General features: G+C 47.2%; 1 protein-coding gene across 1 annotated transcript in view; it reads right to left on the bottom strand.

Moving 5' to 3' along the window:
• plxna3 (plexin A3) overlaps positions 1 to 27,206 on the bottom strand; it is a 117,256-nt gene that overhangs the window by 76,814 nt on the left and 13,236 nt on the right. The window contains exons 2-6 of the mRNA XM_061735689.1: positions 15,478 to 15,908; positions 15,200 to 15,390; positions 10,876 to 11,423; positions 10,624 to 10,788; positions 6,615 to 6,797 (exon numbers count right to left, since the gene is read on the bottom strand). Of these exons, the coding sequence (XP_061591673.1) occupies positions 6,615 to 6,797; positions 10,624 to 10,788; positions 10,876 to 11,423; positions 15,200 to 15,390; positions 15,478 to 15,791 (1,401 nt within the window). The 5' untranslated portion in view covers positions 15,792 to 15,908. The remainder of the gene's footprint in view (positions 1 to 6,614; positions 6,798 to 10,623; positions 10,789 to 10,875; positions 11,424 to 15,199; positions 15,391 to 15,477; positions 15,909 to 27,206) is intronic.

Here is a 27,206-nt window from a genome sequence, read left to right as displayed (position 1 = left end):
GGTTCTGAATGGACCCGGAGCAGCTCTGTCTGTGCTTTCCAGCGAGCAGCAGACGTGTCTGCGGACTACAATCAAGACCAACTTACCGTACTTACTTCTTCATATCTTGCGGAGTACAGCGGCCAGAAGGGTGATTAATGGCTGCCGCTGAAGACGGCACTCGGATCAATACATTTATGAACATGATTTATTTATCTGCAGAGCGTTTCAGACATTAAGCCATCTGATGGATGACACGTTTAAGAGCAGCGGGCCGCTGTGCAGCGGCGGAGTGTTTCAGATTTAAGGCGGTATGTTTTGGGTGGTGTTAAGGTGGTATTTAGGGGGAGGGGGGTCAGTGTTTTTCCAGTGAGTGTGCAGCTGGGACTCTGGCCCAGACGGCCTCTAACAACATAATCACATCAGCGCCGACTGTCGCTGGCAGCCAGAAGTCTCTCTGGAAGACTAACGGTGAAGCCGGGCCAGAATCACACGGGTCCGGCTCTGATCCAGCAGCTGTTCTGCAGATCATCTCTGGGTTCTGTCCGCGGTTCTGTTAGCACAGCCATCGGTGTTGATTAGATTTACTGCTCTATAAAACATTCAACTGACAGAAAAGCATCAAACAAACCGTTCTTTCCCCCTCGGCGTCGTGTTCTGATCTGAATCCTGATTACAAAAATGCTCATTCAGACATTTACGGTTGTTATGTTGCCATGGAGACCATGAAGATGGAATCTTTGGCCAGAAGGCAGAATTGGTGGTGATGTGCCAACGAAACGTGACAGATCTGCATCTGGGCTCAAGAGGATGTCTCTGAGGAATTTATCAGCAGCACGGGTTCACTCGGCACCTTACCACTGTAACGACTTTAAAAGTCATATGAAGAACCAGTTAGATTCCAAATTAAAATAAATTTTGATTAGTTTTTCTTAGATTTAGAAAAGAAAACTGAGAAATTGAATAGCAAATTTCCGGAAAAATTCTCCTGGCCAGTAAACCTGCATTTGTGAAGCGGGTCCGGCATCACAACCATTTCCACGGCTGTGCATCTCTATAATCTAGACACCAAACGTCTCAGACTGACGGGTCGGAGGGCCGAGGTCCTCCTCCGGTCCGGTCAGCTGGATGATTGACAGGTCATGTTTGTGTCTGGATCTGCGTCGACCAGGCAGAGTGACGGCCTCGGGGCAGATCCCGTCTGCGGTTTGTACTCTGCGAGTGTTTGTGTGTCTCTGAAGTCTCGCTTCATCCCTGTCTGCTTAATGCAATTCATTAGAGACGGCACTCTCATCCCACGGAGAGCCAATCAAAGCCGTCCAATTAGGAACCGCTGGAATGCTTCATGGACACGGAGGGATGAAAGCAGCGAGTGAAACGAAGACGAACAACAGGTTCATTAACTGTGAGATGGAGACTTATCTGCTCAGTTTGGCTGCTGCCTTCAGCTTCGGAGGAAGACGCTCCTCCATCACTTCGGAGGGAGGAAGACGCTCCTCCATCACTTCGGAGGGAGGAAGACCCTCCTCCATCACTTCGGAGGGAGGAAGACACTCCTCCATCACTTCGGAGGGAGGAAGACACTCCTCCATCACTTTGGAGGAAGGAAGACGCTCCTCCATCACTTTGGAGGAAGGAAGACGCTCCTCCATCACTTCAGAGGGAGGAAGATGCTCCTCCATCACTTCAGAGGGAGGAAGATGCTCCATAAGACCATAAGAGGATCTGCGGAGGACTGGAAGGAGGCAGGAAGTCGTCCCAAACAGTCCCATCTTCATCAAGTGGAAGTAAAAGACTCAGTCCCAGATATATTAGGTGCGTCACTTCTGTTGAGTGTAGGACGCCGGACACTTAACCCCCTCACTGGTGGCCGTCTTATCGAAGTGGTCGGACACCCGTTTATGTTTCTGTGATACGGAGGACGGTGGACCATTTCAGCGCTGAAGACAAGCAGTAGAGTTAGACACATGACAAAGGACATTGGGTTCCTTATGTTACCAAGGAAGAGTCAAGTCTTCATCCTATCCAGCAAGAACTCAATGACAGAATTTGAAGCAGGACAGTACTCATTCATACTCAGATCCGCTGCAGCACAGACCTCCAGGAGAGCCATCAGACCTCTACAGAAGATCCTTCAGACCTCTACAGAAGATCCTTCAGACCTCTACAGGAGATCCTTCAGACCTCTACAGAAGATCCTCCAGACCTCTACAGGAGATCCTTCAGACCTCTACAGGAGATCCTCCAGACCTCTACAGGAGATCCTTCAGACCTCTACAGGAGATCCTCCAGACCTCTACAGGAGATCCTTCAGACCTCTACGGGAGATCCTCCAGACCTCTACAGGAGATCCTTCAGACCTCTACAGGAGATCCTCCAGACCTCTACAGGAGATCCTTCAGACCTCTACAGGAGATCCTTCAGACCTCTACAGAAGATCCTTCAGACATCTACAGAAGATCCTTCAGACCTCTACAGGAGATCCTCCAGACCTCTACAGGAGATCCTTCAGACCTCTACAGGAGATCCTTCAGACCTCTACAGAAGATCCTTCAGACATCTACAGAAGATCCTTCAGACCTCTACAGGAGATCCTTCAGACCTCTACAGAAGATCCTCCAGACCTCTACGGGAGATCCTTCAGACCTCTACAGGAGATCCTTCAGACCTCTACAGGAGATCCTCCAGACCTCTATAGGAGATCCTCCAGACCTCTACGGGAGATCCTTCAGACCTCTACAGGAGATCCTCCAGACCTCTACGGGAGATCCTTCAGACCTCTACAGGAGATCCTTCAGACCTCTACAGAAGATCCTTCAGACCTCTACAGAAGATCCTCCAGACCTCTACCTCTCCTGCTAATAGCAACAAACCTCTACAATTAATATCTAAAGAGACTGAAATCATTAAAACTACTGCAACAATTATTTCTCTTTAGGGATAAATAGGGACCAAACTGGGGTGAATTTATATATATTGTGTATATCCCAATAACACGTACGCTACCGTGTCGGTGGCGACTTGTCTGGGACGGTACTAAATGCTAGATATAGAGACGGTTTAGTTCTGCAGCTACTCCTCCTGGAAGTGGACGTCCAGCCGAGACGACTCCAAGGACACAACGAAGAATCATCAGTGAGGTCAAGAAGAATCCACAAGAGACAGTGGAGTCCCAGGTTAACCAAAACCGTATCCAGTTTAACAACAGGGTGTCAATGCAGCAGAGCAATGGGCCTAAGCATGGAGGTAAAACCACCACAGAATACCTTCAGAAAAATAAATTCCATCTTCTGCAGCGCTGTGGGTGACTTCCAGATGAGGGTTCTCTTTCTTCCCCCTGTATTTACAAGTAAATCTATAAAACATCAAATAAAGATTTGTTGATCAGGACTGATGATGAACCGGTTCTGGGTTCTGATCTAAAAAAGCTGCATAAAGATCAGGAATGTAATCACTGACAGGTGGTTTATAAATACCTTCTTGTTAAGTGTAACAGGGCAAAAGGGACGAACTGGTCTGGACTTGGTAAGTTTGGATTTTGGTCTGTTTTCGGCCGCTGAAGCCGCAGAACAGTCATTGCTGGCCAGCAGCAGCTCAGGAGGAGGAGGAGGAGGAGGAGGAGGAGGAGGAGGAGGAGGCTTTGCTAAACATAGACGCAAGAGTCCTCCGCCAACTCTGAGCCGAGCCCAACATCTGAAACCAAACCCAACCATTTCCACCAATCCGTGGGCTCCACAGCCTTCACCTCCGGTTATTCCTCCCCCTCCGCCTCGCCGCCGCCCCCCATCGCTCTCTGAGGTCAGCTTTAAGAGGAACACCTCCCCTGTGAATGAATATTGAAGCAGCAGCTTCGTGGGAGGAGAGGTGAGCGGGGTGAACGCCGAGAGGATTCATTCACATCAACCAGCCTCCGGTTTTCACCAGTCAGCCAATTAAAATTCACCGTTTTCAGTTGGAAATTTCAGGCGACTGTGTAGTCAAACACGGACGCAGAGGACACTTTGAATGACTGCTGACGGTGTGCAGAAGACCATCTCTGCAGAGGGTTTATCCAACCAGCAGCTCACAAGGAAAAGGGAAGGCGAATTTTCCATTTTTTTAAAAGTAGAAAACAATAAACTGTTGATGTTTGACTAAAACACAAAGATCTGCCTCGACGCAGCCTTTCAGGAGGCTTTCAGACGCAGCTGAAGAGGCTGTAAGGGTCATGGAGGAGATGTTAGAGGTCCTTCTGGAGGATTTAGCATCTGTTAAAGGCTCTTTAGCTCTCTCTCCGCATCAAGGAGGCCCTAAAGGTCATTTTGGTGGTTGGAAGGCTCCTTATGGTGGTCTGGAGGGTTTTGGGAGGACTTCCAGACTCATCACTGCAGCTGCTTTCTGTCTCCATCTCAACAACACATGAGGAGACGCTGTTGCACACACCTGGAGTGTGTTTAATGAGCTCCTGGAGGCTAGCCGTGGGACAACTAATGAACTCATTTATGAATAACAGGAGTTAAAATAGTCCTCGTGCACGTCCCAACACACCTTCAGTCAGAGGTGGGTGGTATTTTTTTTATTAATGCATGATTTCAAAGACGTTATCTGTTATTGACTTTACAGCAACGTTTTTAGCGCTGTTGCCTCACGGCATGAAGGTTCCCAGGTCGATTCCTAGCGGGAGACAGGAATAAGCAGGTATAAATGAATGAGACAACCCGCTTCAGGACTTAGTCATCGATGCCGAAGAGCTCCGATCACACAGACCAGGTTGAAATGTCAGACTGAAACATCCGTGGTTGAACGTGGACGGTATTAAAAACACATCCAGCCCAGACCCGGTCCACCTCACAGCTGTGATCCGTCTGTCAGATTTTTGCAAGCCTGAAATCCTCCAGAGAGGACAGAGTCAGTGCTGCAGGCAAACGCTGCAGAAACACTGGAGCAGACAGGAAACGGAGCTGTGGTCGGGTTAAACGGGAGGCTTCTGGCAGTCGACGGTCTCTGAGAGCCGAGCCGAGCCGTCCAACATCGACCAGACAGCCCTGCTCGCGTTTTCACCATCCTGCATCTCCGTCTCCATGGCGCTCTGCAGCTCATCTCCGCCGCCGTGGATAAAAACCCTGAGCAGATTGTGTTTGCCGTGTTATGAAATCAAAACAGCGCTGAGCTTCTTTTCAGCTTCAGATAACAATAATAAGAGCAGATCCACGGGCAGCGCAGAACATGCTGGCACATACCGAGGTGTGACCAAGCGACTTCTAGAAGCAGCTCACAATATGTACAAGAACTGAAATATTTACCAGTTACCTTCTGCCTCGGGTCTTACCAGGGCTGCTATCTGAGTAAGCTGTTTAACTCATCCTGCATCTGATGCTTCATCACTTTAAAAAAAACTGTTGGAAATCATTTCTGTCCCGCAGAGATCTCTGAGCTGGTAACAATAGCCCTTCTACCTCAGACGACGGACTGGTGTCCTATACTGATCCCCTAGCCTGGTCCTGTTGGAGCTCTCTTGGTGGACTGGAGTCCTATACAGGTCCTGTTAGAACTTAAACAGTGGACTGGTTTCTATACTGGTCCCGTTAGCTCATCATTGCTGTATTTGATCCATTTGATCAGAAGCTTCTTTTACAGAGACTTCAACATGTTATTGGTATAAAAGTAACCACTTTGGGTTGGTTTCAGTCAGAACTATCTGAAAGAATCCAGTTTGTTAATGTGAACAAGGAGTGTTCCTCATCCACCAGATCACCAGATCTGGTTCTGGTGTTCCACAGGGATCTGTATTTGGACTGATATGTGTTTCTCCTAACTTTCATTGGTATGCAGATGATACTCTCAATAAGCTATTGGGGCAAACAAGGGTGTTTCTCTCTCAACGCTGCAACTATGCTGTATATTAGTCTTGTTTTCTTGTTCCTCAGCTCCTCAGCAGCTGACTGGCATCAGCAGCATCAACATCTCTTGGACCTGACCTGAGCGGCCACGCAAGGCCCAGAATGGCTCAACATCCTTTTTGTATTCTTTTTGTATTATTAAACACGCCATTTTGGCCCACTCTATACTTGAGTCCTCTTTGTTGTCTACAATTCACTACCGTTCCTTTTTACAGACTGCTGACTTCTCTTTTCCATCTTTGCAGCATGTGGTTTCTGTTGAGTGTCCACAGGTAAAGATTAGCTCTCAGCTCCACCTGGAACGTGACGTTGATTATCGCTATAACAGAGTCAGCTATGGTGAAACAAATGAGAAACAACAACCAGCTGAACCGAAACCGTACACTCCAAAGTCTTCGGGACAAACTACTTTGACTCCCAAAAACCCAACCTGGACGAAGAGTTTGTCCCTTCTAGGCCGCCGTAGCAGCATGGAGGAGAACCCACCATGTCAGTGGTCATGTTACACAAAACAATACGGTCATAAAGGCTGCAGACTGCAGATGGGAAAAATACAAAATGGCACAATTTCACGAAAATCTTCAGCCCTGTTTAACTTTGATCTCTGCTCATGTTCAACAAGCAAACAGACGTGTAATTTGATGAAGCTGTTTTTATCTCACCAGAGGAAACACCACATCCATCCATCCATCCATCCATCCATCCATCCATCCATCCATCCATCCATCCATCCATCCATCCACCAATCCATCCTACCTTCTTCAGCTGTCCAGTCCGGGTTCCCACAAACACCACCGTGTGCTCCCCGTAGGTGTACGCGGCCACGGCGCCCATGCCTTCGGTCCGGTCCTCGTACAAGGGTTGTCCCTCGATCACTCTTTCACTTCCGAGTGGCTGGTTCAACATCTGCCCGCAGAAATCGTCTCCGATCTGTATCGGCTGTAAAAGGAAGGATGAGGAGGGAGGACGGTTATCAGACTGAGACGAGGAGGCAGATTTCAAACAGGTCACGATGCAGCGTATTAATACGAGGCCCCGCCTCCACCTTAAAGCTGTGTTTGGGATCATTTCCTGTCACATGACCCAGTTTAATATTGACAGCTGTCCTCACATGTGTCTCTAGAAGCCTCTGCAGAGGTCATGGTCCACTCAGGGACTGAGAGGTGTCCAGGTCCAGACCATCACCCCTCCACCACCGTGCTTGACAGTGGGTCTGAGTCAGTACTCGAGTTGTAAAAAAAAAATCAGGGGGGATGGTGGATTTTATCATATGGGGACAGATAATTTGCGCTGATTACAAATAATATAATATATTACAAATAATAGCACTGACCAAAACACCTGCAGAAATACTGCAGGAATGACATAGCAGCAGTTAAATGCAGCCTTCTGTAAGCTTTAAATATCCACTGGGCTTACATCAAATACATCAAAACACAACAATAAAAAACACTTTTCTGAACTTATCAATATACCTCTGTTCTTCACAGGATAAGTAAAATGGATCACTGCAAAAACTCTAAATCTTAACAAGAATATTTGTCTTATTTCTAGTTAAAATGTCTCATTTTAGTAAAAGAATCTCATTACACTTAAAAAAAGACTCATCACTGGAAAAAACAATTTTCACCTGCTTCAAGTAGATTTTCACTTGAAAAAAGTAGAAAAAATCTGCCAGTGCAACACGATTTTTTTGCTTGTAATAAGAAGATAAATCTTGTCCCACTGGCAGATTTTCCTACTTATTTCAAGTGAAATTTACCTGAAACAGGTGAAAATTGTCACATTTTTCTGGTGTTATTTTTCTGGTGATGACTCTAAATGTTGAAATAGCAGTAAAACCACATTCATTGATGAAATGACATAAGGGATGGAAAGGGGGGATGGCAGTTTTACAGGGGGATGATTTGGACCATTTTTATTTCTGAAGACCAAACATGTCCACTCATGTGTCCATGGGCTATTGGACCAGTCTGCTGGTTCATTCTTCTTCTGATTGTGCTGTCGTGGACTTTAACGCTTGACATGCTCAGGGAGGCCTGTGGGCTCTGGGCATGAGCTCATTTCAATGTCTCAGAGTAAATCCGCTTGGACCTCCACCCTGCGAGGACTGACACTGTCTTCAATGTCTTCCACTTGTGAATAACCTTTCTAACTGTTGAATTGCAAACAGGCTGGAAGTGGCAGAGGTCAGCTGACTGGCCTCCGCCTGGTGTGTCATGGTGTGACGCGGTGTTGGGGGCTGTATCTATGAGAGACTTTAAGCAGAACATGTCACAGACGAGTCCTGAAGGCTTCTGGAAACTAGGACAACTTCTATCAAAATGTCATAACATGTCTCCTTTAACGTTGGACAGACTTAAAACTGCAGCTCCAACGCGTCTAAACTCTCGGTTACTCTCAAACTGTAGTTCCCTGTAAGATGTCACCGGTGCTGTCGTGACCACCTGGTCTTCCTCAGACTGGTTCCCAGCGTGACTGACGTGGACACGTGCACTGAGGGATCGCTGCTTGCTGGAGATGCCAGGAGATCAGGGAGGAGGCGGGTTATTACGAGCTGCACATACTCTGAGGTCAGCTGACACCCCGTCATTAGAGGGCTGAGGCCTGAACGCATCACGGCTCCTGGACAGAGGAAACTCTGGACCACCAAGACGCTGAAGCCAAACGTCTGCCTGAAAGGTTCATCTCCCTTTTCATGACCTGTTCCTCCTTCTGGGGTACGGCAGTCAGATGCTAAGGTCTGGATCCAGACCTGCGGACTCTCTACCGACCGCTAGGGTCCCACTGGTCCTACTGGTCCCACTGATCCCACTGGACCTACTGGTCCTACTAGCTTCAACTCTGGCTTGACTGGACCTCTGAGCTTTGAATAATGACCTTAAAGAGCATAATTTTTGTTCTTTTAAAGATGGGAGTACTAAGAGACTGGTTCTGCAGCTCTGCTTCAACCCTGAACCCAAAAACTTCTAATCTGAACTTCAAAGTGGGTCTCAGCATTCAAACAGACTTCTGATGGTCTGAAAGAAGGACAGAAAGAAGGAAACCATAACCATAGGAAACCATAGGAAAGACAGAACAACAGAGACACACACACAGACACACACACATACACATACACATACATGCTCCAAGCTGTTCATGATAAAAGAAGGAGGTCAGAGCTGGACATTAGCCCCGCCCCCTCTCCCCTTCTTTCTACTGTGCCCTAAAAACACACACACACACACACACACACACACACACACACCATTACTTATATTTCATCACTTTCATCAGCATGTGGCTGATTGACTGTGACTGGTTGCTGGTTGGCTGGGTGGTTGGTTGCCATGGGCAACCCCGACTCAACCCATGTTCCTCTAAATCCAGGCTCGGCCCAGGACTCGGCTCCCGGTGGGTTTCCCTGCCAGATTGCCATGGTAACGAGTGGAGGCCGTTACCGCCATGAATAAGAACATCTACCCCCGACCTAAAGTAACCCCACTGCAGACGGAGCCCTTTCCCGTCCTCCGTCCCTCAGAGTCATTGTTTCAGCTTCTGTCTCAATTTCCTGTCTTTCTCACATCATTCAGATAAAACATTTTTGATTTCTCGCGTATAAACTAACTGTTTTGGCGACAAAAAGCATGAAGTCCTCGTGAGGTGAATGATTAATCTGTTGACGCGGAGTCGCCCCGGAGGAGACGAGCGCTCGTCGGCGTGAAATCCTCTGAAATGACAGGAACACAAGCGGCGCCGCCTCAGGGCAGCCTGTGGACACACTGAGTGAAATTTCCACAGAAGAAGAGATTTCACAGCATCTGACGGGTTTCTGGGCTCCATCCATGTGCTGCGGCCTCTGGGCGCAGGATGGGGTCGTTCCCACGCTACGCTCACAAACCTCCCACGGTCATGACGTCACGCTGGCCGGGGGCGTGGCCTACTCACACGCTGATCATGCTGATCAGCCCTGGGGGCCCATCGGGGAACAAGTCAGACGCATCACAGCGTCTGCCAAGCTCAACATGTGGCTTGTTGGACGAACCCCCGTTGGAGCTACGGAGACGGAGGGAGCGCCGCTCCCCCGACGTAAGTAAAGAAATTATCATGATGCTTCTCTCAGGTAGCATAAACCGCTGTTGCTAATATTTACCTGACGATCATACTGCCAGTTGTTGTGACACGATGATGTACGATTCCTACTGAGATGGATTCCTACAGTCTCAAACATACTCAAAAAGTATACTTTAGTTCGGCAAACTTTTGAGTAAATATCAGTAGTATGTATTAATTCGGACGTACTACTCAGAGCCACACGGCACTTCCTGCCGTTGAGAGGGGGAGTTGTTACCATGGTAAGATGAAATTATATAATATTATTATATACGAATATTATAATATTAATATTATATAATAATATTAATATTATATAATAATATTATTATACTTAATATTATACTTATGACATATACGTATCTGCGCATTACTTAGCAACCAAACAAAGCTGTACAATTGCATTGTGGGAAGTTTCTGCTTAGCTAGTGTCCATCAATCCACACTAATAAATTTCTCCGGAATGAGTATGGATAGTGCATACTATTGTGTACGTACTAATGTTTCGGACGCACTAAAAAATCTCACATACTGTTTTTGCTACTCATTAGGGTGGGAGTGTGGGATTTCGGACGCAGCCATGCTCTTCCTCTAAGCTCCGCCCGCCCACCAGTGACCTGGTATCTATGGTAACCGCTTTGTTTCTCAGTAATACGTCAGGTGAACTCACGGTGTGGATGCAGGCCAGCTCCTTGTTGAGTAACCACGGTAACGTGAGCCGTCCCTCTCCGCGGTAACAGGAGCGAATCCGCTCCCTCATGGCCAGATTGATGTCGTGAAGGGTGAACAAGCAGAGGACCGTCTCCCTGGGCGGGTTGGAGCGGTTCTTCTGACCCTGAACACACAAACACAGCCAGAGTCTGAGAGTCTGCAAAAGGAAAGGGAGAAGTACACAAACACAACACGAGGTAAGGTGAATCACCTGCGAGAAGATGACGAACAGGACGTCATCCTCCTCGGACAGACCGAGCGCTTGGGCCAGCCGCCGGCCCGGTTTCTGCTTGTAGGCGGCCTGGACCAGGCGGTACTCCACCATGTCTTTGGTGCAGCCCAGAGGGAACTCCACGTACGAGTAGAACTCAGTGTCATTGGAGCACATCCTGACGATCTTGGAGGTGAAGAACTTCTCTCCACCGGCCTCCATCTGCGTCAGCTGCGTGTCCAGCTGCAGCGTCAGGAAGTACACGTATGTGCGGCTGGAGAAGCCGTAGACGTAGTAGATGTCGAAGGCCGGGTAGAGCGACAGAGTGTCCGACGGTATCTTGATCTGGGAGGACACAAACTCGTCCTGGTAAACCAGCGAGAACATGTTGACGCTCTCCTCGTCGGCCACCAGCTTCCTGCTGGACAGTGTCGGGAAATACTCCGACTTCCCGTCGATAGCGGCGCCGATGAACAGACGGCTGCTGCCTTTCACCGGCTTCTTCCTCCTGGGGTCGGCGGTCCAGTCGTCTTCGCCAACAACAACGCCTGCAGAGGAACGGGAACGAACAGATAACTTGTTAACAGGGGGAGCTTACATTTAAAGCACACATAAAAAATTTGGTCTCTAAACTAAGGGTGAAACTCGGTTTCTATTACAGAAACAAGGCATGTTTTTCCCTCAGAGCACGAAAGTTTCTGAGATCATCTACTTTTCTGCCTGTTCTTGATTACGGCTATGTTGTGTACATGTGTGTGTCAGCCAGCTGTCTACAGTCCTTGACTCCGGTCTACCACTGTGCTCTACTGTTCATAACTGGTTGTAGCATCTCACTCACCACTGTGAATTGTATGCTAAAGCTGGCTTGCCTTCTCTGAATGTTAGACGATTTACACACTGGATGACTTTGATTTATAAGGCTCTTCTTGACTTAGTTCCTGTTTATTTATGTTTATTTCTCCAGAGAACTAAAAGCCATTATGCTTTAAGGTCGAATGACACTTTGCACCAGGCTGTTCCTCGTGTTCGGACTAACTTGGGGAAAAAATCTTTTAGTTTCTCTGCACCCTCTGCGTGGAATATCCTCCAACTTGAACTGAAATTGCCTGAACTTGTTTCATTTGAAGCCTTTCGCTCACTTCTTAACAACCGACAACGAGAATCCTTTCGGCAGTGCCTGTGTTTTTAAATTTTAAATTATTTCTGAAGTTGTTGTTTTTTACATATTATTGAAGTCACCACTATTGCACTTTATTTGCTAAACAGTTTGCACTCTTATTTTAATGTTTATTACGTGATTGCTGTTATTTGTGTGTCAACGTGTGCTGATGCCTTCCTTGGCCAGGTCACCCTTGGAAAAGAGGTCTTGACCTCAATGGGTCTTTTTTATCTGGTTAAATAAAGGTGAAATAAAAAAATTAAAAATAAAAACCGACGACACGAGGACGCAACGGCTCCTCATCAAATGATGGACATTTATCAGTCAACCGCTGCTTTGCTAATCGTTCCCTACGCTGACATCGCGGAACCTTAGCAAGCTAGCCGCTAGTATGTGAGACATGGCGGGCGTCTTCTAACCAGCTAGAGAGCACTTTAACCCAGGCTTAGCAAAAACACCTGCTCGTCGCCAAGGGGGCGCTCATGAGCTTGTCCGCCATGACAGGGAGTGAAAAGAATGCCAGTTTAGTTCGACCAAATACAGTATTGATTATGGATCAGAGAAGACGAGAAAACATAAGCTCGTCTTGATTCTTCTTCCAGGACCAACGACCCTCTCCATAAATGGCTAGCGTCTGGCTAACTAATGCTACAGTCGATGTTTACAGCGAATCCCTACACGATTTCTGACCTTGATGAGTTCAAAGACGGGATGTGAGGTGTCTCACAGGTTGATGCCTCCAAACAGCAGTTAGGTGGCTGGGACACGCCCACTCAGCCATCACAAGCTAGTTGTGTTGACTTACAGCTAACAGTGTTGCTGGAGTTGAAACGAGGACCGTGGGAGCTCCAGCTGAGCTCCCTGGGACCCTCCCCCGACTGTCCTCACGTTAGCACTGGCTAGAAGCGTCAGCCGGGGCCGAAGGTGGCTGAGAAACGCCCGCGCTTCGTCCTCGGACCCTTCCAGACCAGCTCAGAGCCGGTCACCCTGGTCTGGGCTGGTCTGGAAGGGTCAGAGGACGAAGCTGCTGGTGCCCGAGAAACACCGGAGCCGTGGTGACAGCACTATCTCTCAAAAACACGCCCCCAGTGATGCTTAGATGTGTCCACAGCTTTGGAAATGAAGCCCCTCTGACGTCCAGTCAGCTTTTACCGCCTCACAAGCGCCTCCAGACAACCAGAAGCTGCAGAAACCCTCTGAACTCCAGATGAAGACGTTCTTCACGTACGCCACGCAGCTTCAACTCAAGTCAGGACCTTGTCATCAACATCTTAAGACAGGAATAGTGTTGAATGAACCAGCAAACAAAACCAAGACTAACAAACATCTTTAGTGTGACATACGTGGACAAAGGCTGTCATCAGCTGTTTGATGCTGACGGTCTTAATATAGGTTTTCCTAGAAACTAAAAGCTGCTGCGGCTGATTTATAATAAAAACCAGGTGAATATTTTTACAACCTGGAACCTGAGTGACGTCTGCAGGTTGAAAGGCATCGGCCCGTCAAGAACAAAAGCCAGAGGAAACAAAGGAGATCACAGTCTACTTTGAGACGAGGAAATTATTCAACTCTTTGTGATATCAGCAAAAAGAATCTGCTGAATGTCTGACATCGATGCCAGCGATGTCTTTGCAAAAACTGCAGCTGGATTATAAACACCCTCTTTTACTCACCAAATGGAGCATAAAGTCAGAACAACCCAGCGAGCTGTTTGGCCCACACTCGGCCCACATTGGGCACCAAACTCTTTTCCATGGACCGGGCCGTCCTCGTCTCTGGGACAACCCTGCATCCCACGGCTGGGCGAGCTCTTGATATCTGCTCCACATCTGGCTCACTTAACACAAAACTCAAGTTCATGAACTTTGGGCCGTAACTGAGTCCTAAGAGCCAAAACCAGCCCAGCTGAGGTACAAACGCTATCGGGGAAAATAAATCCACGCTTCATAGCTGCGAAGGCCGTTGGCAACCGTCAGCTTCCAGGAAAAACAGGAACAGAAATAACACTGGAGACGGAAAATGGAAAAAGAAACGTATGAGCTCCTCATGTCGCTTCACTGTAAAGAAGCACTTGAGAATCCCGCTGAACACGGGATCTGTCAGGATGTGGTCCCGCTTCAGAGTAACTCCTGGTCCCACCGGGCCTGGAGGCGCCGCGACATGGCAGCGCTGCATCAGCCGCTGTGACACGGTGCTCCTTCTGGTCAACAGGTCAGAGGTCAAATCATTGCTGTTCGGATTCGTCTTAAACCAACGCAGACGTCCTTGCTGATCTTCTGATGCTACGTTAGAAGTTTAATCCAAAACAGACATTTAACTCTGTTTAGATTGGATTTAAGAAATGAAATAAAATAAACTCCCTCCTCTATGATACCCGGAATCAGTAGTACCAGTAGTACAGACACACTTTCTAGTTATATTATATCATAAACTCCATAAACAAATGAGAGTTTAGGCTCTTCAGGGGTTTTTTACGAAGCTGAAAACTGCAGATGTCTGAGTTTTGGTCCCTGTGGAACTGACATCCTACGAGTTCTGGTCTGCCAGAAAACCACAAAAAGAACAACAGCCTTTAACACCAGCCAACCGCACTTTTCTAATCAGCTAACTTGTTGCTGTTTTCAGACATCTCTAGCGACTAGAGAAAACTCTAGTGCCTTTTATCAGGGTGCTGCCGGGGCCCCTCCCCCTCCAGAGCGCTCTCAGGCAGCTCGGTCCTAAAGCACCCGCCACATTCACACTGCAGACAGATCACGTGGCCGCCGAGGCGCCGCTGGCTGGCCCTGCACCGGCCCAGCACCAATACAAATGATTAATGTATACTAATAATTAATGTAATAATTATAACAGTAATTCAATGGTGCTGGGGATGGAAATGTGATGTAAAAAATAGCTCTTTTTATATCTCTTACAACATCATTTCTCTCTTCCACAGCATCCATTACAATTACTCACAAATTGCTAATTATGCAAATTAGGTAGTAAAGTAATTTAGCGAGTTTTAGGACAGCCAGTAGCTGCTGTCGACACCACGAATCTGACGAAATAAGAGGCTCCCCCACCACTTTTAAATCATTGGTGTGGCAGCTCTTTGGATATCCGGTGGAAATTAAAAAAACGTTTTCTTTTATTTTTCTATCTCCTCGTGTCGTCCCTCCATCTTACCTGCCATCCCATCAGGCTCTCTGGCTCCGGACAGGTAGTGCTCCTTGCGATGATGCGGTTCCCCCAGTTTGAAGAGGTCCTCCAGTCTGAGGAATTGACAGACACCCTGCCAGATGGAGCCGCATGCCACCAGTCTGTTCCCAGTATAATCCACCAGTAAGAGCTTATTCACGTTCTCCGTATTCTCCAGTCTGAGGGCAGAGACACACAGGTGAGACGTTCGGTGAGCAGAGAGGAAAGCAGTTAGAGAAAAAGCTGTCAAACAGACACAGACGTACCGGTGTATGCATGCTCTGACGCTGGGCGGGGGGTAACACTTGGCATTGTCCTCCACAGGCCCGGTCACGTGACTCTTCAGGTCCGTCAGATTGGGGGACAGCTTCATCACTCTGTTGACGGCGCCTACGAAGACCTCGCCCGTCCTCCGGTGGACGGTCATGTGGGTCAGCGAGGTGTCGAAGGCCCGGTACACCGCCCTGTCCGACGCCGAGGAGGGAGGAGTGGAGGCAGCCGGGGCGAATAGGAGGGGAGCGGGGAGGAAGAGGAGGGAGAGGAGGAAGGGGAGTAGAGAAGAGGGGAAGGAGGGAAGCATGGCGGAGAGAAAGAGGAGGGGAAGTAGGGAAAGAGGAGGAGAGGAGGAGGAGGAGGGGAGGAGGAGGAGAGAAGCTGCTGCAGGTCTGATGAAGGACTCAGCTTCAGTGGGTCATGACTGCAGAGAGACGGAGACAGAGAGACATTCAGAACCTTTTACAGCATCGTCAGCATCAAGGCAGGTGCGGCAGGTGTGGTCCATGGTAGGGCTGGGCGATATATCGGGATTTTAATATATATCGATATATTTTTAAACGCGATATGGTACGAGACAATATCGTTTATTGAAAAAAAGAAAAAAAATGTATGATTTTGATATAGCTTATTTTGTGACAAATTGACTTGAATGTTTTATTTGAGATTTGCACAAATGTTTTGTTATTTGCACAACTGTCAACCTCAGTGGAAAAGTCTGCCTGTTACTGTCTACATTGTATTAATTGCACAGTGTATTTTAATTTAATTGTTATGCAGGAAAGGGACATTTGTTTTATTTTATTCAAGAAGCATTTTTATTTTATATATGCAGGCAGTTTATTTTTATTTAATTTGTTTTATACATTTTGATATTGTGCAGACCTCTATTAATAAAGGAACCTGTGTGACATTTGGCACGAGGCATTGTATTAAAACTGACTGTTTTTTTAAGGGTTTGCCTCAGAAAAAAATTAAGCTAACAGAGATGCTATGCTATAATGCTTTGGGGGAAACCCCAATTATGGCACAGAAAAATTATCGATATATATCAAGTATCGCCATTCAGCTAGAAAATATCGAGATATGACTTTTGGTCCATATCGCCCTATCCATGGTCTCCACGGAAACGGGAGCCGCAGACAGAGAGTCCTGCGGCTGATGAACCTCTGAAGGGACCATTCTGAATGTGTCCAGAGCGGTTCCCGGCCCAGTACCCAAGAACCTTGAGGAACATTGAGCCATTAGAGCGCGTTGAGTCTGCAACGGGGTGGCTGCGCATCACCGAGAGAACCGCAGTCCCTCAGGTCACTCCTCAGGTGCCATGGGAAGGGTCTCCGTTGGCATGGCGACGGAATGAAACCCAGGAGATAGGAAACGCAACGGGCCAACGTCCTCGTTGTTTTGTACTACAAATAAGGCTGAATTAAGCTGAACTGAATTGTTGCTTTGCGGCTTTCTAACTGTGGAGTCAATAAACGTGGCAGCTAAACACCTCGTACAGCTGATCGTTTTACCTTCTGGGCACTCGTTTCACGTTTAGCGACATGGGCACCACCGCAGTAAGCTGCAGCGTTGTGTAATAAGCTCCCCTCTGTAAAATAACACCATGCAGTTCATGAACTCGCACCCCAGCGCCCCAGGAGTTGCTCCTGCACATGGAGGCATGCAGCAATGGTTCAGACCCAATGAAATGACCCTGGAGCCCCACTAATGCAAACCAGCCAGAAATTCAATGTAAAACAGGAAGTACAGCTACCTGCAACAAAACCGGACACACAGGAATGCAAGACAGCAAGGATAAGTAAGACAAACTCAAAAAAACACTCAATGCATTCATGAACCATTAGCTTCTCCCATCAGCGAGCCTCCGAGGATTCGACAAATCAGAAAACACTTGAGCACTTGAGAAATCTGCTTTCCAGGAAGAGCTTCTCCTTGTGATTCTAGCTCTTTGTTGTCCTGAAATAATTACACAATTTGACGTTACGCTGAGTACAAAGCTACTGTAGAATCACCAGAGATAAAAAATGAGATACCTGGAAGATCGATCGGTGCATCTATAGTGAGTTGTATTGATCTGAAGCAAATCTCAGCCTGGCTGTACCTGCATTTTAATCTTTAATGACAGAGCTCACCTTTCAGACAAACGGCCTGTTCCACCTAAAATCAACATCCCGTTTGTTTCACCTCCGACTTGATGAGCTACAGACGCTGCAGTGTGTGTGTGTGTGTGTGTGTGTGTGTGTGTGTGTGTGTGTGTGTGTGTGTGTGTGTGTGTGTGTGTGTGAGAGAGAGAGAGAGATCATGGCAGATAAACCTATTGATCTGTTTCTGTCTGTCTTCTCACTGATTCCCTTCAGAATCTCAGCGCTAACGTCCACACAGCTGTTTCTACTCTGACTGCTCTCATCACTCACGCACATGCACGCTCACATATATCTGCTACAAACCAGGGGTGCGGCACGGTTTAATTGTCATGTACGTCAGAATCCAAACGTTCCTCCAGTGGGACGGATTCCTGCTCGCCGCTGCAGGTTTTTTGTTAACATGCTGCAGGTGTTCCCAGCGAGCGGACCGAACCCCCAACCGCGGCGTCACTTCAGATCAGCATCCTGCGTTTAACCCGACACGTGCATCAGCCAGAGAGAGTGGGATTCTGAAGGTGGACTCCGCTGGATTTATTCTCTTTTTCCTGATTGCAGGACTTGCAGAACTGAAGGCAACAAGTTCTGGTTTTGTGTCCAAACGAGCGACCTGCATTCTCCACAGGTCACACGCAACAACACATCAGAGTCAGGTTATGCCCTCTGAGGCCACCTGATGGGTGTCCCGCCCCATCCATCCATCTGAGACCACATCATGATAGAAATGCAACCATATAGGACAGAACATACAGCCAGCGGCTGCAAGAGGATAAAACCAGTGAGCTAGAGGCGGCCCATCTGGCGTCCTCTGGTTAGACCAGGCTGGCAAGGTTGTGAAATCTAACTATGACGACTTATTTTTGTACCAGGCAGTAAATATATTTATTTCTGCTGTAAAGTTGGACATTTCAACTTTGAGGTCGCTGGAGACGAACTCACTTTTGGCACTGGCCAAATTATGAACTGCAATTTTCTTCAAAACTGGGTTTGCGTGAGACTGTTCAGCTGGTTGCAGCTCCTTGATTTTGACATGGATAGACCGCCTGAGGCCTCGCAGATAGGGATGTTTGATATGGTACACTCTTGGTTTACATCATACCTCTCTGGGCACTTTTTCAAAGTATCATGGAAAAGACCAAAGTCCATATCCTTCGCCTCACTCCTGGGTTACCCAAAGACTTGGTACAGGAAAGCTTCAGTCCGCCTGTTCTCTCTTCGTAACATACTCCACCTCCATCCGATCAGCCTGGTCATCTGATCACATGACAACTCGTATCACCGTTATGCAGATGATGCCCAACTGTCATTCTCAGCTGATGACGCCACACTTTCTGCTTATCTCTGACCAATTACTTGGGATAAGGATCACCATCTGCAATTTAACTTCTAAGACTGATCTACTGATCATCCCTCAGTTTATCCAAGGAATTACATCACAGCTGGCTCTTCAAATGTTGACTCAACAAAGGTTTCAAGAGACCTGAATGTCATATCTGAAAACCAGTTGTCCTCCTAAAACCATGATGTATCCGTCTCCATCATCTCTCTTCACAACATCAGTGAAATCAGGTCATATCTATCCACCCATCCCCTGGTACAGACTGGTCATGGTTCCCCAACACACACAGTGAAGCCTCACCAGAGGCTCCAGAACCTGGTGCATGTGAAGTGTCGTCTGTCATCAGTTACTTCCAGCGATGCAGACTGCTCTCAGACCTCTCCTCTAAAACCTGTAACATCTGAAGATAATCAACACCATGACGCTCAGTGGCGACGGAAGCAGTTTTCCTGCACAGCAGCTGATTCTTTGACTGTTTAATAAGAAAAAAAGGCTCTGATGCAGCGCAGGAATCCCTTCAGTGGGGTGTACGTCAGCTGTGAACATTTTTTGTAGCTCGGTTTCGGCCTAATGGTGTGGTACCGAGTACAGCCCGGTCTGAACGCAAACATCACCTGCTGCCTGATCGCCGAGCACTCAGTGTCCACACGACTTGTTGGAGCTCCAGTTTCTTTGACATAAGGACAAACCCGAGAGTCTGAAGAAGCTGAAATAAAGGCTGCTCAGATTAATGCTCACATGACGACCAGCTGCCATGGAAACGTCCACACAGAAGAAGAAGAAGAAGACGACGAACGCTTATCCTCCTGAATGGAGGATAATAGTTTTTACTCCGACAGCCGAGACGTACAGGAAGCTGAGTATGACAATTAACCCTGTGACACACACGCACACACACACACACACACACACAAAGAGGCAGTGAAAGATCAGCACATTAGTTAATTAGCTTGCTGAGCTGAGGAGAGAGCAGGGAAGAGAGGTCGACAGATGGACCTATGTGTGTGTGTGTGTGTGTGTGTGTGTGTGTGTGTGTGTGTGTGTGTGTGTGTGTGTGTGTGTGTGTGTGTGTGTGTGTGTGTGTGTGTGTGTGTATATATATGTGTGTGCGGCAGACAGCTGGCCAGACAGAGGACACAGATAGAGTTTCTCTAACTGGACCTCGGTTCTACTCGGCCATCCATCATCAGAAGCAGAGAGTGTATATGTGTGTTCTTGTCTAGGTCATATAATGAGGACCTATGTTGGCATAAGGAGTTTTATGAAAACCAGTTGTCCTCGTGAGGACCAAAGCCCGGTCCTAATGAGCCTGAATGTAATGTCTGGGGTCCAGGTCAGAGCTGAGACATGACTCGATTGGGTTCATGGGTAAAAAGCAATCTGGCTATATTGTATGGAGAACAGCTGTTTTGTAATGTAAAAATCTGATAAACAGATTGTTAAAAAAAAAAAAGCAGTCTGGTTCTGAAAAGATTGTCTTCATGATCAGAAGTGCAGAAAATGAGCTAAATGTATTTTGCATCGTTCCTACGTACAAGATACAAAAATAACGCTTCCCTCTGGAGTTTTTTCCAACCTAAGCTCTCTATGATGTCATAGAGGGCGGAGTTTTTATGCGTGGCTTTCATCTCCAGGAAGTGATTTTCAGTGGTCAATGGAGGGGATCTATCCAGCGACCTCTGAAGTTCTGCTCCGGACAGCTATCACCACTTGAGTTTCAGGCTTCCACCTGGTTCAGCAAACCTTTACGGGTCTCGGACCTGAAACCACCCGTTCTCACTGGTTCGGAAGCGGACCATTTTAAATAAAAGGCGTTTGTTTACACAGACAGCAGGACAGTGGCTATCTGGGCCTAATGTGGGCCTAATCTGACTCAGTTCGTAGTTTTGGCATGTGATCCAAAGATCCCTAACTGGGTCTATGCATGGCTATCTGGTTCCGTTGCGGTCCAACTATCACCAGTCGGGTTTGGCGGCGTGAGGGTCGGCCGTGGACTGAAGGTTGATACACTAAATGCAGATGTGGTGCGCAGTTGGTGAACGTGGACCCGGAATCTGCACCGTCAGTCCCTCAGAACAAATCTGGGATGGGGGAAGCTGCAGATCCGATCAGCTCGGAGAGTCTCTGGTCCTCAGCCGCTCGGCTCGCCTTCCTGTCGGAGCTGCAGCTCATCAGCAGCAATTAAGCTTCGTTAAAGCTCCGCGTTACATCAGAACGGAGTCTGACCTCAGCTCGTTAAGTCATTCTGAGAGATGCTCTTAATTAGTTAAAAGACACTCCGAAAAAAGCCCACTTGATGAGTAGACTTTGATATTAATAGAAGGCGACATAAAGAAGCTGATGATCATATTAGACCAACATTAGTTTGACAGAAGTAATAAAGACACAAAACCTTCGGGGGAACGTCAGGGAACATCAGAGGGTAACGTTAAGATGTTAGTGACAGACGTGCTACAACATATCGTCCTGCATCTGACTACAGTCCAGGAGAGAAGCTTGACGGGAGACATTTGGGTGTCTGAAGTCCCCACCTGCACAAAAACCCCAACAAAACAGACCCCCGCCAGTCCGCTTGGAGCCACCTCGGCCCGAAAATCTTCCATCCAGATCTGCGGGGTCCTGTGACATCACCGCCCCCCATCCTGAGCTCCACCCATCATGTTACATTCTTTGCTCCTCTTAAGCAATCTCTCAGACTTAGGGGTGGAGTCAAGTGGAACATCTGACTCCGCCCACCAAAAAACGCCATCTGCTAGAAACAGAATTGCAAGGGGGCGTCGGCTGGGGGCTGACCATGAATGGGATTAAAGAATCTGGAAAGTGTTTTCATATTGATCAGCATCACAACAGCAGCCACCCAGAAACCCACTGGGTCTGAGAGATGGTGCCTCCCCCGCTTTTATCGGCTACCCTCCCAACCAGATGTGCCCCCACCAGTAATGGTGCCACATCACGCTTGTTTCTGCAGAGTAAAGTCAGAAGTGTCATTTTTATAGCTCCAAATGGTGTTGCAAAGATGGGAGGTTCCTGAGGTCACAGGTGTCCAGCTTGGACTCGTTTCCGTGTCCTTTACACGCTCAAATCCCTCCAGATTCCTGGAACCGTTTACAAGGAGAAAAGTGTAAATCCCTCCTGATCCTCAGAGGAATATTATTTTGAAACATTTTTTTTGTTATATCTGTTGATTCTCTGTCCATCTTGGCTCCATAGAGAACACTTTTGTAGACTATGAATGAGGCAGTACCCTGTTGACGGCCACTAAAACCAGAACCAGACTACTTCTCACCAAACGTTCTCTTGAATGTGTTGAAGGGAACTGGATGAATGGATGTAAATCAACAAATGAACCAGAGCTCAAGCTGCGGCTCCGACCTCTGGACGCAACCCCCCCCAGCGCCACCGTTCACAATGAACAAGGATAAAATTGCCAACAAGCAGCAGCTGTTTCTCCCTGTGTCTTCATCGTCCACCCCCCAACCCACCACCACCCCCTCCCTATCTCCGTCCATCGCGGCGTCGGACCACCCTGCAGCCGCGGTCAGCAGGAAGCTGCAGCACAATGTGTCTTTGTGGTGCGTTTGTGGGATTCAGATTCACACAGAGCCTCTGTCAGAGCCCAGGGGTGAGGACCGGGTCACGCAGGGAGGGGGCAGAGGAGGGGAGGGGGCTCCCGGTCGGGGAGGCGGAGCACGAGCCGTCACGGTCCATCAGGGTCCTCCGTGATGGTATCAGTTCGGAGTGAGTTCAGCTGCTGGTCCCAGTAATCCTCCCATCACCAGACCGCTTCAGCACTTTCTCCCTTCAAGCAGAATCTAAAGTACAGATTTTATTTTATGACAAATTCAACTCATTTACTTCTATTCTGTTTTGTAACTCTTGTAATTATTTGTTTTTAAACAATTTGTTTTTAATTCTGATGAAGCATTAGCGGGTTGATTTTTACATCTGCTGTGTGTTGAACCTGCTTCGGTAACAAGTCCCCCCCAGCTGCCATCATCCCCCACATGTGCTGGGGATGTTGCCGGAGCCTGTCCCAGTTCTGCTCAGGTACATCCTGGACGGGTCCCCAGTCCAACACACACACTCGCTCCTTCACTCCCCAGTTAGCTAGCAACACACACGTGTTTGGGCTGTGGAGGGAACCCCACGAAAGCTCGGGGAGAACTTGCAGAATCCACACAGGAAGGTTCCTGCCGGGATTCCAACCAGGAGCCTTTAGCCGTGATGAAACAACAAGCTGTCCCCTAACTAAACAAGAATACAACGACAAGCAACTCTTAGCTGGAATGTGAGGCTACATAGAGGATATTGGACGTTATTGTCCATCCGCCTGGATGTCTTACTCCAGCAGGAGGAGAAAAAGCAATAAGCTCGTTATAAATGAATACCAGGAGAGTTCAAAGAAATCATAAGTGGAAGACATAAATAAGTGGAGAAATAAAAGTGAGGTGAAGTGTTCTGCTGGTGCCGGTGAAGGTCACCTCTTCTGAATCAGCAGCTTCAACAGCTTCGTTCATCCAGACTGGATGTTTTTATCAAAGCACGACGGCTGAAACACGCTTAAAACACGGAAGGGCCCGGATCTGAAGAGCAAATACTCATTCAATACTGACTCCTGTCACTTTAAGGCCCGCCTCCATAAAGCCCCGGTGGATGGATGAAGGGGGCGGGTCCATATCAATTGTTTCAGATTGTGACAAATGAGCCATTCGGGAGACAAATTCCTCCTGACGAATACTAGAACCTCAGATGAGGAAACGGCAAAAACACAGTGATTATTACATTTTCTTGGACGTTTCTTAGCAGACATACCGCTCTTACTTCAACCAGATAACGTCCACAGGTGACATCATGCTCCCACTCAGCACTGTTGTGTGTTCACTGATCCAAACATGACTTTGTTTGCAGATGATACTCTGATCTATGCTCCGTATTGCTGATCTTGTTTTTGCTTATTTGGACCAAAGGGGAGAGAAGTCCTGGATCCAGACTCGGTGAGGATCTGGTTTAGGGTTAGCTTCTCGTTCCCGTTCCTGTGACGGCAGCATTAACGCAGACGAGCAACATACGCTGCCTTAAAGGCCACAACCTTTACAGGGACATTCTGGTCAGATGACGGAGGGAGAAGAGGGTTCGATACAGACTGGTGTTTCAGCAGCAGTGACCCTCCCTGAATACTGTTGCAAGGTTGAAACCCTTCATCAGTCCCAGGATTTTAAGTGTAGTCAGAGCAAATATAAACTTTACGTTTTAGTGTTTAAGTGGTAAATGCGTCGCTGCAACGTTTTTTTTTATGTGATGATGTCATAATAATTTTCTTATTGACACTTTTCCCATCATCCCGTGTTTTGGATTTGTGTTTGTAACAGTTGAACTACAGACGAAGTTCAGCAGCAGCTGAAAAAACACAGAAGAACCACAAAAAGTTACTAAACAACAGAGTAAACTGCCACCAACAAACCCAACCGTCAATTACCACAGATGTTCGTCCCATAAAACAGGGAGTTCTTCTTCTGTAATCAGACAGTAAAGTTGTTGTTGCTGTAAAAATAACCGGAGTGACTGAGGCCGACTGTGATGTCACTTCCTGTAATTAGATGAACACAATGAGCTGGAAACCACAGACTGCATTAACACGTCCACTCCAGCTTCTCTGCATCCTCCTCTCAGTAATTAAAAAAAGACCATAAACCATGTGGCGGTTGCCAAGCCAACGCGCTGCCCTGCCGGCCCTGCAGCGCGGCCGCTTCACCGTCCACCTGTAAACGGCGACTTCGCCACCGTCTGCCGGAGACCCTCTGGAGCTGGAGGACGGGCCGATACAATGAGCCTCTGTCCATTTAACAGACGAGAGGACGGAGGGAAGACGAGCAGAGACGAGGCAGAGGAGGGACAATGCTGGGAAGAATTCCCTGCATCGCCCTCCGTCCTGCAGATCCTGAATCCTCAACTCCTACAGTTTCACGTGGCGGCTGTGATTCACAGAGCTGCTGCTCATTTCTAATTGATGATGTTGTTCATCAAATGTCAGGAATCGACTGAAAAGCGTCTGTTGAGTTTTGTTTTCATGATCCAGCACTAATAAACTCAAACGAAGACAGCAACGATCCTGACATGTGAGGAGCCAGAACCTCGCCGCCGTGGCTTCAAGAACTATTGATGTTGATGTTTTTGAGCTGTTGAACGTCAGACATTATCAAGTATATCAAGTATCATATGGTCTGTTTTATCTGAGACGAGACATGAAAAACATGTCTGTCATTTTAATTTGCTCATTCTTTTTGTTGGACAAGAAATTTTTAGGTTTTTAAAAATACCTGACAACAAAAAGAGTTAGAAAATTAGAATTGTAAAGCCATGGACAAAATGAACTTTATTAAATCATGTTTCTGTTCAGTTTAACTGAAGAAGATCCATCCATCCATCCATCCATCCAGAGTTATGACAACACTTGTAAACAATAAGATATTTAGATATTTTTCTCTTTTCGTGTTACTGGTGTTGCACATGTTGATAATGTGATATTCTGCATCCCTAAATTCAATTTATTCAGATCATCTAAATTAAAAGTTGATATGATAAACAGCTTGCAGGAAGACTCGTCAGCTGTATTCTGGACCTTTTACTGGATCCAGTACACATCAAGGGACCTTGACACCCTTCATCATGAGAACTACACCATATATCTGCAGTATAGGTTACAGTTTAGGTGTATTATTATTCAAAGTTTTAGTTCTACTTTAGTTCTAATTCAGACACAGAACCAGACGAACCCTCTGTGAAATCATCCCAGCGTTTACCGAATACTTTTCTCTTTGTTTCGTCTTGTCAGTTGATGCCGAGTCAACCATTAAACAGCTCTGCAAATATATCAATGGGAATCTGCTGTAGCAGCTGGTAGCCACATCTAACTTTAAGCCTTTTTAGATCGGATCCCGCTATTATCGCTGGACAATGTTGGTAATGTTAACGCGTGTTATTTGTCACCACAGGCCTGAAGGCGAGTTGAGGGGAAGGAGAGCGAGTCTGGAGGCATTAACTGCGAAACAAAACATAACCTGTATGGGTATGTAGAATGATGTATTGTCCTACATCAGCAGGACTTCTACGCCGTCAGACGGGTGTAATTTCCAAAATGAGGATGGATGAACATCAGGCTGAATGTTTTTTGGCCGGGTTCTTGCAAAGACCCGGTTTGTCATTTTTGTGTCCAGTTGTTCAAATAATGAACCATCATCCTTTGTGGTTCTGGACAAACGCCGGTTTGTGTCGTCCTCGTCTCCAAAGATGAGCAGCTTGTGAATCTCCTCGTCTCCCCAGTTACTCATCAATAAAGATCCTACCTGTGACCTCCTGCTGCTGTTGTTACTCTCATCAGCCATTTCCTTATTTTAGAAACGAATAATAATAAATAAATTAATAAATAAATAAAATCTTCCCCGCCGGATCGGCATGTTAAATGGGGGGTATCCGCAGATTAAAGAAAAAACAGCTTCATCACAAATCGAAGAGCCACGTGAGCTTTTACAGTCTATGGTCACGATGACCTTTGACCGGGGACAGAGGAGGAGCGACCTTCAACCCCGGATGCTTCCCTCCTACAGCCAAGCTGCTGATAACGCTTACGTTTGTGGTTTAATATAACTTCAGCTGGCGAGGTCCATGATGACTCCGTCCTCCAGCCCACGGCAGGCTAACGTCTGACGAAACACAACCACCAACACAGAACATCTGAAACGAATGTGACACCTGGTTCTGGTTTAGCCGCGGTGTTTTGCACCTCGGGGTGCCACAAACGTCTAAGACGCATGTTTTCAGTTATTTGTTTAGTGAAAGTTATTTCAGAGAGGAACGAGGTAACTGCTGATCTCCGTCTGCTCGTCTAATGCTTCACGTCTACGCGTCTTAAGAGACGGGCCATTTGGCTTTTCTGTTTGTTTTGTTGCTGCAGCGTATTTAAGACGCGTAAAACACGTCTCCACTGCTCTCTGGGAGGTCGTCCATCCACGTTTATCCGCGATCGCATCAGCCTCTCACTGATGTTTGTTTAACTAAACGTTAAAGCCAACACGGCCGCCGCGGCAACACTCAGGGTCAGACGTGTTTAAATGTTCAACGTCTCCAGTGTCCATCAGCTGATCCGTAAATTACAAAACCATGCTGCGCACACGCACACACACACACACACACATATATATACACAGTATATATATATATATATATATATATATATATA

This window comes from Cololabis saira, chromosome 12, assembly GCF_033807715.1.
Source record: "Cololabis saira isolate AMF1-May2022 chromosome 12, fColSai1.1, whole genome shotgun sequence".
Classification (NCBI taxonomy): Eukaryota; Metazoa; Chordata; class Actinopteri; order Beloniformes; family Belonidae; genus Cololabis; species Cololabis saira.
This window is presented reverse-complemented; position numbering and strand designations above follow the sequence as displayed.